This window comes from Trichinella spiralis (assembly GCF_000181795.1).
Source record: "Trichinella spiralis strain ISS 195 chromosome Unknown Scfld2, whole genome shotgun sequence".
NCBI lineage: Eukaryota > Metazoa > Nematoda > Enoplea > Trichinellida > Trichinellidae > Trichinella > Trichinella spiralis.
In genome coordinates, this window is record NW_003526941.1 from 232,475 (window position 1) to 246,082 (window position 13,608).

The 13,608-nt window shown below is 36.4% G+C and overlaps 3 protein-coding genes across 3 annotated transcripts; all 3 read right to left on the bottom strand.

The window, feature by feature from the left end:
• Window positions 1-448: 448 nt before the first annotated feature.
• Window positions 449-2,027, bottom strand: Tsp_02511 (netrin receptor UNC5B; the record flags this gene model as incomplete). The annotated part of the gene is made up of 3 exons (XM_003378788.1): window positions 1,866-2,027; window positions 935-1,115; window positions 449-808 (listed from the first exon to the last, which is right to left on the bottom strand). Coding segments are annotated over exons 1-3 (703 nt in total), but the record flags the coding sequence as incomplete, so codon positions are not given.
• A 2,538-nt stretch (window positions 2,028-4,565) lies between these two features.
• Window positions 4,566-7,162, bottom strand: Tsp_02512 (netrin receptor UNC5A). The gene is made up of 3 exons (XM_003378789.1): window positions 6,977-7,162; window positions 5,464-5,674; window positions 4,566-4,717 (listed from the first exon to the last, which is right to left on the bottom strand). Exons 1-3 carry the CDS (start codon window positions 7,160-7,162, stop codon window positions 4,566-4,568), a joined length of 549 nt encoding a protein of 182 aa, XP_003378837.1.
• A 140-nt stretch (window positions 7,163-7,302) lies between these two features.
• On the bottom strand, window positions 7,303-7,942 carry Tsp_02513 (hypothetical protein). Its single transcript, XM_003378790.1, has 3 exons — window positions 7,831-7,942; window positions 7,493-7,608; window positions 7,303-7,422 (listed from the first exon to the last, which is right to left on the bottom strand). The coding sequence occupies exons 1-3, from the start codon at window positions 7,940-7,942 to the stop codon at window positions 7,303-7,305; spliced, it is 348 nt and encodes a 115-aa protein (XP_003378838.1).
• Window positions 7,943-13,608: the final 5,666 nt, after the last annotated feature.

A 13,608-nucleotide genomic window follows, 5' to 3' on the forward strand; every position in this document is an offset into this window, starting at 1 on the left:
AGACATTGATTTTCAAATTCACGAAGCACAACAGACAGCAATAATTTGAATTCTCGTTTGGCTAGTGGAGCGTTATCATTTGGTCATGCAGTAAGATATTCTTGAGATATATAAAAGGCCATAGGTGGTCAGAATTCGGGCAAAGGTTCTCATCAGTTTATCTAAACACAGCCGACAGATGGCATGGGAAGTCGAAATTTAAAAATTATGACGATAGGTCATATTTTTGCGCAATCTGATCATGACATTATGCACAAAGATTATAAAAACAAGCTACCATTGTAGTCTTGCAGATATTGCTCCCTTGAATTAAAATAGCAACCAAATCGACAGTGTTATAATCTTTGTATTCTAAATGGATCACTGAGAAGTGTCATCCGTTATCATATCAGTAATAATTAGCATCAATAGATATAATTAGCAAATACATGTTAGCAAATTAATTTACCAATCATGAACAGTCCATTGGAGCATAATCGCAAAAAACGTTCAAAACGGAGACAGTATACTTCTCCATCTTGGGGTAAAAGATTGTCGCAGAGCATTAGTCGAACAGGTATACAAATGGTATGACAGTCAGTCCATCTGGACCATTCTGACCAGCTACCATCTACCGGACATGGTAATTCACAGTCTACTTGCTCTTTGGAACTTCCAGAACATTGACTGCCTCCGTTGGCCGGTGGCGGATTGTTGCAATGACGATAGCGAGTTAGTCTCGATACGCGTCGCCTGTTGTTGATCCACGCTTTGCAATTTGTAGGACAGACTCCTTCCCAGGAACCCCAAGTAGACCACTGACCATCGACTGAATTAAAATTGAAATTAAAATCGTCATGGCTGTTTGTATTCTTTTACTGCATTGCAAAGCAGAAGTTTGTTTGCAAACTTTACACCTAGGGGTGGAAGAAGCAAATTTTCAAAACCGATTTACCATAAATGTGCAGAGTTGCAGGAAGAGTAGTTCTTTCGTGTGCAATGTTTCTTGCCCCACATGTGTAATTGCCACTGTCACTGAATCGTGCAGAGGAAATAAGCAAAGAGCCATCATTCGCCACAATAACATTCGGATCTTTTCTGGATTCGATCTCGACACCATCCTTCATCCAAAACACCTAAACAGAATTTCATATATTCACTGAAAAAGAAGATTTCATAAGAATGGAAGGAACAAATTTTCAAACCTCTGGGGATGGATCTCCTTCAGGAGGTTGGCACGGCAATTCCACCAAACTATTCAGAGGCCTTCTTTCTGAAGCTGGTTCGCGATAAAAGTCTTTCAAAAGATCTATAAGAATTTGTCGTCCAATAAAATTCAATCATTTCAAATTAAAATACAAATCAAGCCATTCATCATAATTAAAAACTGAATTTGTAATTTAATTTTAATCGTTAAATGCAAATCGATTCAATTCTATATTCATCGGCACTGTGATGACTTTTTGAAAAATATGATCTGAAAAATAAAATATGTGAAAAAATTTCCCGTCAACAATAGCAACAGCATCGACTTTATGAAACACTAATTGGAAACATTAACACCAAATAGCAACTGTTGTGCAAACAGTGTGCTCTTTGAAAATGTAAAAATCAAATGTCAAGTTAATTTTTCTCTACAACGATAAATTCATGAATAGGCAAAGAAAATGCAGCAATTGTTTCATTCTGCTTTTCATCCAGGATGCATTCAAGCAAAACGACTCATCGACTAATCTGTAACGTGCCCACACGCAATTGCTTTCTGAAGTCGCTTGATCGTTGATTTGATATGAACACGCAATGAAGATCAATGGAAATTGAATAGCTGCAAGCGAGCAATCACCGATCCCACAAGGGTATGATCCGACTGAGACATCATTTCACACGAAGACATCGACAACGACAAAGGCAAAAGCCCAGTGGACAAACAAATGCAAGCTTATCGTCAGTTTGAACAAGCAAAGCATTGAATTTGTGTAGGAATGAGCGGAACCAGTGGTGGATTGCAGTGATTGAACGTTTGCAATATATTTGACAGATAATGGCATTTTAGATTGTCATAAATAGCAGTATCGGCCTTGAATTCCTCTCTCTGCGACTTATACTTCTATGCAAGCGAGAATTTCTCTAGTAGATTTCTTTCAATTTTCCACTAAACTCCGTCCCCATAAGATTAAGCAACTTCTCAAACATTTCGCATGCATTCAATATGTGTTTCAAATCATGTCAGAAATTGATAAAATACATGTTACACTCACTGCTTGGTACCATTCATTCGATTGCAATTTTCTCACAATGCTATAATAGCACAGAAAGAAAATTTAAAAAAAAGAAAAAGCAAATACTAAAATTAAAATAAAAATAGCAAATGAACAATTGGAACAATCGACTGGAACAATAGTTGTATTACTATCTGATCAGGGGTCGCTTTGGACATGAGCTTCACTAGAAGCTAGAAGTAATTAAGCTACAACTGTTTGAACAATGATTGCTAATTCATAATGGTCGACCAGAGTCTCTGTAAGCTTACGCTGATCAGCAGCAGGCGCCTGACCTGATCGCCAGTCAGCCTCAAAACCAATACAAGAAGGTAAAACGGACGTGGATCAATTTTCAAAAACCCGCGCGCCAAGCAAGGTCAGCAAGCTTTGCAAAGCCGAAAATTCAATTCCACCCCTGCTAGTAGAACGACTGCTGCACATCTGTCGCCGGCCACAGGTGTCCCATGTCAAAGCAAACAGTCATGAATACTGTGTTTCAGACTTAATCAGAAGGTTATTCATGTTAAAGTCTATGAGCAATTTGCTCTACCTAAGTGAAACTTCACTTTCAGCCACTGTTTCAACCAGACTCAGCGTATGGCTTTCAATACGGCTGATCCTTTCCTTCAATTATCTATCCAAATATGTGTATTTCATAATTAATTGCTATTTTGAAAATTAATTAGTCTCCTTTTTTCTGTCTCGAATAGTAAACAATAAGTCAAAACTGAAGTTCGCTTTCCAATCCAACTTTGCAATTTGATATTTCAATAAAGATAATAATGCACTTGTAGATTTTTCTTTTCCAAAATGTTTCTGAATGCATTTCTCAATTGCTACCATAAACTTGTAAATTGAAAAAAAGAAAGAAAATTCACACGAGAAAAACCTTCATTCGAGGGTTTTTAATTTATGCTCTGGTTTTTTAGACAATTTTAAAAAGGCAGTCGAGCAGAATCGCATGTTTCAGTTCAATGATTACAGTTTGCAATTTATGAACATTTAAAAGATGGAGTCGACGAAAAATGACTAACTAACACCTCTTCAATGACTACTTGAAATAAGAACATTGCAAACAAATAAAAGGCCATGTGAAAAATTGTACACTTGCAACAGTCATTTGGAGTCAATGGCAAAAATGCAATGGCCTCGCAATTTTTTGAAAAATTTCGTCTTTTCATTTTCTTTGCTGTATTCACATTTCACATTCTCAATGTACTGTAGTTATTTATGTGATGCTATTTAAGCTCAAAAAAATATCACACATATATATACATATATAGATACATCATTTTATGAAAAACTGACAAACGTTTCCCACTAACATATAGCTTACAGATAAGTTAGCATTTATTAATTACAGTCAGAAAGAAGAGATTGAAGTAACTATCAAATTGGAGAAATTCTAGAAATTTATGCTTTATCAAAATTACAAGTTTAAATTAGCGATCGATCATCATCTGCTGCAAATTAAAATGTCAGAGAAAATCTCCCAGTTGAGATAACCAAAGCAGCTGATTTTGAAATACTAGGTACGCACATATTAGGAGGCATATTGGTTTGATTTGGTTTAGTATGGTGTGTGGTGTGCGCTGGACATTTGCAACCAGCAGCTGTCAAACGCAATTTATCAAATGATAATTCTGCAAAAGGTTCATATCCACCGACCGAAGCAACAAAAAGGTGCTCTCTGCTTCAGACACGGGCAACTCATTTATATATTGCATAAGTCGAAAATTAGAAAGGTCGGCCTATAGAATAGCAATTACAGTAAAAATTTTGAAGAGCATTTTGACGTATTTAACGAGCAAACGTTGAATGCTACAGTAAACGACTAAGTTGGCCAAGTGGTTGAGTAGAGGGCAAATCCGACGACGGATTTTCAAAAGGGCTAATCAGGCTGAAGTAAAGAAGCCACAAACAATCAGCAAAACGGGATGATTTGTGCCAGTGCAGAGGCGATTGAATCGATCAAACTGACATGATCAGCAGCAAATTAGCCCGATTGGTGGCCAAAGTTCCGGCACAGCAGCAACGCATTCGTGCAAAACCAAACGCGTCCGGCAATTCCACCAAATTACCATAGCAGAGATATAATCGTTTAGAAAAGGATGGACAGCGTCCACTTGCAACGGCCACTGGTCAACGAAGTGAACCGTTGATTGACGATGGCCGAGTCAACCTAGCGGGGGTCCTTTTATCCTCTGACGCCTGATAAAGATTGAAAATGATGCAAACGTTTTTAAATTGCTTTAACTGCAACCCTTTCAACTGGAAACGCCATTGGATTATTAGTCGACAATTATCAATCGAGCCATATCGCGCTTATGAAACAAGTCCAACAACAGCACCAATAGAACGTTGTACTGTTGATAAGAGTAACAAAATGGTGAGAAGAGGAGCAAGATAAATTTTTTTTAAAAAAGATAAAACCTTTCCAAGCTTGTTCATTTTCAACTGAACGGCGAATTGATTTGCTGAAAAATTACAACAAAACATTTCAAGGATAGCCAAAAGCAGCAGGCAGCCAAAGAATATATATATATGGGGAAGGGGGGAGGAGGAAAGAAGAAAAAAGCGATTCGATTTGTTTCAAGGCCAACAAACACAACATTTTCCCAAGTCTCAACTTCAGACCCTTATTCATGATCAACATGACAGCAAAGACAGCAGCTGCAGAGACTGCCAGCAAATGTTTTGTTTCAATTCCCTCCTTCCAATTTATCAGATGTCATCCAAATTGGCACCTTCTGAGTAAAAATCAAAATAACAAACGCGATAAATGCTGAAGCTGCTAAAGCTAAAGCATTTAAAATATTATTCAAATATCGAGAAAAAAATTGAGCAAACATTGGCAAGATGAGAATATTTTAAGAACATTCTGAATAGAAAAATGTTGGTTGACAAGAGCTGGAAAAGGTGAATCCAACACGGTCGAACGTGACTTTACCTACTTTTCAACATTTGAGTGTATTTAATTAGCCTGCTATTTATCTCTACCCGGTAGATGAAGAACTGAATAAATAAATACCCACACAAAAAAGCCTGACTGACTAAACTTGTCAAAACAAGTGACAGAGACTGATCATTAATAATTAATATTTTTTATCAAAACAAGAAAAACTGACCCAACAGATTCCTCCGAGATAATTCGATGAAGATGGCGCCAATCAAGGCAGATAAAACAATAATTGCAAAAATGAAAAAATCAACGACAACTTACAGGCAACCCGGACAACGGCTGGCATGCTTTTCACTTGTTCCGCTTTATCCTCAGGACCGGTGCCATAGGCTATACACTCGCAACTGTATTCTCCAGAAAATGATCGTATCCGATCAACTGAATGCCGATTCACAATAATACTGGTCTGCAAAAACGGCGTGTTTGAACTTGAATCAATTCCTTCTCTACGTTCATATTCAGTTTCTGGAATCTGAAATAAACACCAAGGTTTATAACTTTTTCAAACACATGACAATTCTTAAGCATTCTAAAATGTTTACTGAAACTTGCAACTTTGAGAATTCTAACAAGAATAAATAACAAATAAACAAATACATGATTAATGCATGAATTTTGTTTTCACTTTCAACCATGTGATAAGATAACAGTCAGAGATACAGCATTTTTAACCACATAAAAAAACATTTTTTATCATAGAAAGAATTGAATTGTCAACGGAATTGATGATGAAATAAAATAACAATGAGAAAGAAAGTGAGTAGTTTAGGAGAAATAAAAGAGCAACATATGCTACTCGACCGACGACGACTATTCGTCACTTGCAAACGACTGGAAATGTGAATATCAGTTGGGCTTTTGTAAAAAAATCTGTACATAACTATAAATTATTGGATAAGTGATTGAAAGGATGGATTCTCGATAGCAAGCAAAATAGTAAAAAAATAAAAAAAAATAGTAATACAACGGGGTCAGAATTGTATTCATTATTCATTGGAACACAGTCCAGATGCAGTGGCAGAAGTTTACAGCAAAAACTAAATGGAACAATGAAACGCAGATGCGATTCAATTGAATTCGTACGAACTGATGAACTGTTGTCCATTTTTACGCGATATTAACAAAACATATCCACAACTTGCCTATCCTGTTAAACATATGGCTTTGAAACGGATGGAAATTTAACGTTTCGACAAACCCTCTGATGCACCTGCCTTGGTTAGCAACAGTAATTGACAAAAGTAAGAGAAGAGAGAAAAATATGCAAGCAGCGTTTGTGCAGCAGTAGTAATGGGTGCTAGTTAACGCGGTCGGAAAAGCTAGCAGATATAGAACAAGCCAGGTGGTAACCAACCGAACTGACCATGTGTAAGTTAAACAAACGTTTTTGGGAATTGTGTCCTGAATCAGTCGGCCCTGTCCGGTCGCTGACCGTCAGCTAATCGACGCAGAGAAAAAGAGAGACACACACTGATAGAGAGGGAGAGAGAGAGAGAACAAGATCACATTGTACAAACACTGAATGGCGCCACCGTTAGCTCGTACCATATGCTTAGAATGTAAAAATCACCACCAGCGGATGGATAACGACCAAGAGTCGGAGTGGAGATTATCCATCCAAATGGCACTTGAAACTCTCAACCTCTGACTAACGAACAGCAAGGAATAATGTTGCGTAAATCAACTTGGTCATAAGAGTATAGCAGGAGAGTAAACAGAAGAAAAAAGCCAAGCAAAACGACTACTGCTGACCGTTAGCCATTTGCCTACTCACCCAAATGCCGTTGCACTTGAACTTGATCCGCTCAGCATACAGCGCCTTGCATGTCAGCAGTGCATTTTGTTGATGCGGCTGGCGACCACGAACAATGTAAGAATCTTCAGGTGCTTGCAACAATATTGGCTTCAACGGAAGTTGAACATCCGCGACAGAAGTCGTCGCACTGTCCACATCATCCATTGTTCCTAAAGCAAAAGTATTTTGACAGCCGTAAGAACAAAGAATGCCGCACAAGAAGAAGAAGAAGAACGCGAATAAAGGTCGAGTTAAAATAACAAAGGCGGGACTAAACGTCGCCAGTGATCAGATTGAATAAAGAGTTATGAACACGGAATGGAGCCACAATCAACGCTAGAAGCAGTGGCTTGGCAGTGATGAGTATCAGCGGTTGTTGTCTGTTCATCAAAAGTATACGAGCCGATCATGACGGCCAAACGCAACTGACGAAAATGTTTAGCTCAACCTGATGAGACTAGGCATACGACCGACCGATGACATAAAATAACACACGTCAGTAAACAAATCCCACTTTGAAATTTGCCATGTCGCCATCGTTAAACGGAAATGACTTTTTCTTGGCGCCAATATCTTTTCCAATTCAATCAACCGGCTGAACAGCAAGCGAACTGAAATCTAACAATTTCCATCAAACATCCATCCAACAAACGAGCATTGCAAAGAAGCTGCATACTTGAAGCATAACGGAACAAAGAAAAAAAAGCCAAAACTGCACATTGCAAAGCATGATTCGATCACATGTGCATAGTTAGAATGGAAAAGAATGTCGTCAAAAAAACAATAACAACAGCAACAACAGAACGTGCATATTATACAAAATACATTCCAACGAGCAGCGTATGAAAAAGCATGCCGAGCAAAACTGCCGTCCCTTGCGTGCAATTTGAAATTGTTCATTGGAAAAGGGAATCCAACGGACCGTTGAACAGAAATATGATTCATCATTGGTCAACATTGATCAACGCGGAACCAATCAGCGGCTAAGAACACGGCGGCGGCTAGTCGTCGGTGGCGATGAAGTGAAGCGCCGCACTGGCATGGCACGCACGGTAGGCGGTCTACGGGAGTCAAAATGATAATTTGATCTCCATCTATTTATTCAAGCATAACTAATCCATATGCTGCTGTTTGCAAAGACCGCCTTCACAAGACGTGCTCATCTGCCTCTTAGCTGAAACCACATCACCTTCCCATCTCACGCACACACTGGACAATAAATAGTTCTCAATTTCACATCGTGATGCACTGAAATACAGGAGATGAAGCTGATACAACTCATCGACAACAACAATCCACTTGTCTCAACTGTCTTTCGATATTTTCAAATATACTGAACAATGCATACAGTATAAAAAGGGGAAAGTTTTCTCAAAAAGAAAAAAAATTATTAGCTAACTCGTATCATTTAAATAAAATCACATAAAACAATGAACTGAAATAAAATGAAAAGCATGGTCAGCATGAAATGACAAATGATTCAGAGAATAACAGAGTGGAAACATTACTAGTGAAGAAAGTGAATAACTTCCAAGTGAAATAAATAACAAAATATATAGATATTTGTAATTTAAAAAAGAATCTTTTTATTCTTAATGACGTAATTAACTTTACAAACGATCCGACATTGCACAATTCTTTTTTTAATGTTTGCTGAAAATTCGAACAAAAATCATTACGTCGAAAAAGCCAATATGAACAGGATAAAGGAAAAAAAGAGAGAAAGAGATTAAGAGGAGAAATGATGCTTTTTGAAAGAACCGTATGTGAATGAACAATGAAACAGATGCTATATAACTTTTGCTTCGGATTGATTGATTGGAAAAATTTTTAGCTAAGCAACAGCAGTGGAAAAATAATAATAAAAAAGGTGCAGAAAAGTGATTCAAACAGACCAACGATCGCAAAGAAAGTGCAAGCTAACTGCAACAAACAACACGTTCAAGCAATTAGCGGCTAGTTGATAAAGTTTTTGAAAATGTTCACGGATATCCGAAACAATTTTTTCCATTTTATTCACGAAATTATTCGTTTCAATAAAATTTATAAACAAAAAAAAGAATTACTCAAAATTTAAAGTATTTTCAAGTGAATAGAAAGATATACAGCGGTCGGCAAAGATGCATGCTATTAAAGTGAGAATGAGTTGCATTTAATTGACTGTTCCTGTGAATGTATAAGATGCTGTTGCTGTTGTTGTTCATTCAACATTGATATATTTGAAATTGCAATTGCACAACAAACAATATTGCAATTATTTCAAATATGATAAATTAAATGAACAAATGATGAAATTATGAACCAAAACCAAAACCAATGAAAAAAACTGAAAAAGGTTCCGTGTGTATATTTTACTTATCGTGAAATTTTCTTTTCCCCTGAGTAGATAGGATGACGAGCAAATATGTTGGCTAATGTGAATATTAAATGGCCGAATAGTCAGCTGCTGATCACGTAAATTAGTGAGAAGCTAACGTTGTTCAGTGCTCGATAAGAGAAAGAGGAGAAGGAAAGTGAGCAAGAGAGTAAGAAAGAAAGAGAGGGAGATGGAAGAAATTCACCAAGCCTCTGGGCTATTATTGATAAGCAGAATAATGTTTGCATTTCGAATGAATCAGTCCAAAATTATGTCTGGCAGATTTGCCCACGCATCGATGGACAAAAAACAAAAAAAATAAAACAAAAGTATAATAATAATTTTATGGTAAATAGGTTTGGGAGAAAAACTTACCCAATTCTTATTTTGCAGGCAAAAAATTAGGCGCCGTTTCGATGGTGTGTCAGAAGGTCAAAAAAATTGCATTCATCTAGTAGTAGTGTTGGTGACCAGTTGAGTGCAATGGTAAAGATGGGAAAAAATCAGAGCGACTGGTCATTTCAAGTCATGCGATGCGAAACCGCAATGCATAGCTAGCAATTAGCCAGCAAGCTTGGGCGACACAGATTGAAAGATTATTATCACGGAAGACACCTGAATTGTCGCAGTGACCAGAATGGACACACCAATAACGACAATAGTAGCCAAAACAAAAGAGCAATCAAATGGACGTCACTGTTGGGTCGGACTGGGGTCAGCAAAAGGCGACTACGCCAACTAATCAAGTGCAATGAAGCAAAATGAACTTCGACCAACTGCTAATTACCATGCAATGCCACTGAACTGTAAAAAAGAAGCAGAAACATTACAAACATCTCAATTGCAAAACTTTTCACGCAATAACTCGTAGAAACCTTTTTATGTAATAATAATAATAATAATAATAACAATATTCATTTATTATGCACATCATCTGCAAACAATTATTCATGTTCAAGCATATTCAAGATACGATGAAAATTTAATGCAATTATTTTTTAAATTTTCACGTAAAAATTATTTCTATTCTACACAAATATATTTTCACTAAACTGACTTCGCTTGCATGCATAAAAATTAAAATAATACAAATATCTTATAATTTTCTCTATAATTTCAAATGAACACGTCAACTTGAAAAACATTTCATCTAAATTTGCATGCTATACAATAGGTAAAACTGCAATTTCATTAAGTTCTTCTTTTCAAATTCTAAAACCTTTTACAACTTTGCAAATGATTGCCGACAAAATTAAAATGCTTTAATGACAAAACGAAAGATATTCTTATCGAGTTTAAAACAGGAAGTTTTATGGGATTGGCACGTGTAAACTAGTAGTCTCCAGTAGGGAATTTCACGCTTTCATGGTCATTTGGCCTGCTGTGCTGTGTATAATTTTTCAATTCTTGAAACGGAAGCCGTTTTAATTTAAAAATCCTGTAAAGCCGGCAAATATACATGCATGCATACAGATACACCGAAAATTGTCAATGCAATTGATATTTCAATTCAGAAAAAGCCTATTAATTAATTAACTGATTTTCAAGATATTTTCAAAAAAAAAGTTTTTAAAAGAATTATAAAATTAAAAATTTTATGATAAATCTATAGCGTAAAGTGGAAAAAATTATGCAAGAAAATACGCTACAAAACAGCATATATAGATAGAAAATGCTGAAAAAAAGAACAAAAAACAAACAACCAAGTACAAGTAAAAGCAGTGATGTAAAAAATTACAATATTAGCAAACTTCCTTGATTTGTAAAAAATAATGATGAAATTGCAACTTTCAGATAAAGATCTGCAAACTGAAACACTATAAGCTATAGAACAGTGGCAGATTGCTGAAAATATTGTTCGCACATAAATCGACGCACACTGCCTAGACGTTGGAAACTGCGGAAGCCAAGTGATCATGGATGACCAATGGCGATTGGAAATAAAACAAACAAATACTGGGCCAAGCTAGGCCAAATGTGACCACTAAGATTGATGTCGTCCGGTATAGGTGCTACGGTGATCAATCGGGCCGCCCACTCTCATGCAGCCCACAACTGCGATACCCATAGCCAAGGTTGTGCTTGTGCTCACTCTTGTACATGGTAACATGTCGCATTTCCAATTCACTGACAGCACTGACATCTCATCACAACTGTTGACCGACCGCCGGTGGTCAGATTCAACTTCGTGACCGCGACAACGACAATCCTAGCTTTGTTCACTACTTTATGACCAATGGTCAAGGCTAAGATTAGGCTCGAAACGAAGCGAACCGATTTCCTCCCACCCTCTCTCAAAAAAGCCGCCTTGTCGAATTTAACTATTTCAAAAGATATGGTCAAATTTGTAAAATCGCCTCCAGATTGAACGTTCAGAATATGCCCAGTTCAAAAATTGTGCCTACCATATTTATTGGACTTCTGCGGATTTAACAGTTACAGCTCAGCTAATTGAAACTTGATGGTACACGGCGTGATTTGTTGTTAATCAAAGCAGGAAGAGTTTAAATTGGAATCGGAAAAATTAGTGCAAAGGACATTGACATTGAAAAAGAAATCCAACATTGTCAGCTTAATTTACGCAAGCTCCACAAGAATGAGATGACCGCTTGGCTAAGCATTGCATCCATTGCGCAGCAGCAGCAGCAGCAGCCGTTTTATGAGAAGCAAATAAAATATTCACCCAAAAGACTCGATGAATTTCATCAGCATCCAACAGCTTTCAGATGCAAAATTTAACAAAAAAACACTCTGATATTAATCATAGTGAAAGAAAAAATGAACATGCAGCCAGCCTTACACTGAAATGTTGTTTCAACAACAAATTTTTTTTTCCCAAACCAACCAATTCATGATCATGCTCGATAATGTCATGATCAAACAATTTTAAAAATGCTTCAAAAAACAAGCAAACTAAAGAAATATATTATCTTGTTATCGGTTACATTTTATAAAAATAAAATATTTCAATTTGAAAATGCATTTATGAAAAAAAAACTTTCAAAAGATATGGATTGCAGAACATTACAGTAATTGATGATGATTGTACCATATGAATGAATTAAATAATAACATTCAGTTTCGTGACATTAATTATTACTGTAATGAAATCTGAGAATCATTCTACAGTTTGCTGCTTTATTTGTATCTTCATTAAAATTCAGATACAAATAATAAGTAGAAAAGTGATAATTGGATAATCAATGAAAAATGGAAAATCAATGAATTCCGAGTCAACTGAATATGTTTTAAGAAGAAAATGCCAAAAACTAAATATTTATGCATTTCGCTTCGTCAAGTACAAGTGCAAGTAGTGAAGTAGCAATGCAAGGTTATAGTTGAAGCAGACAAACAAATTTTTCCCAATCTACCGACTGAGTGCCAACTGGCTATTTGAAGTGGACCGCAAAATGTGTAAACGATTATAGAAAAGATACGCAACATCTTTTGCAGACAAACTACAGAAAATTGCCTAGTCAGGGTCGCATAGTTTGTGGAATTCACGGCAAATTTCCTTGGTCATCACCACTAGACCAGAACAAACGCTTTCAACACTTCCCTCGACAAGTAGCCACTTTTGTGATCCACCAGAAAACCTTGACTAAAGTTGTCCTACTTGCCCTCTTAAGCTAAGCAATGTTGTTCAATGTAGCACTGCAAATGACATACTACCATGATTAAATATGTTAAAAATGAACAGCACTCAAAAAGTGAAACAGCAACATCTAATAGTAATAAAGAAAACAAAAAACCACCACAGCAGTTTTCTGTTTAATAAATAGTTAGTCTAGCAAGCAGAATCAATACCATTGTTGCACATATGCTGTGCTTATTAAAGTTCAAGGCTAAAAAAGGAACTGTTACAAAAAGTAAAAAAAACCTTTAATAATGAAGATACTTAATTTGAAAAATAATCATTATAATATTATTGAATAACCTTAGAATAGATTGCAAATGCTTGCAAAGGATGGCTATTTAACTGGCTAGAGCAGGCAGAGGAGTCGACTCTGAGATGATAATTCAGGCTAAAGATAAAAGCTTACCTTGCGTAAATAAATAAAGCTATATGTGGCATATATTGAACTTTCGGCGTGGATGGAAAATAAATCACAAATTGATTTCTCTTGTAACGCACCAAACCTCATGTCAAAGTTCTAGTGACTGAAAACATTGATCGACACACCAATAAAGGCGGTTGTTTTGTGTAATGAAAGATAATTGGATATAATATCTGATTCTGTTAGCCATTGCAGAT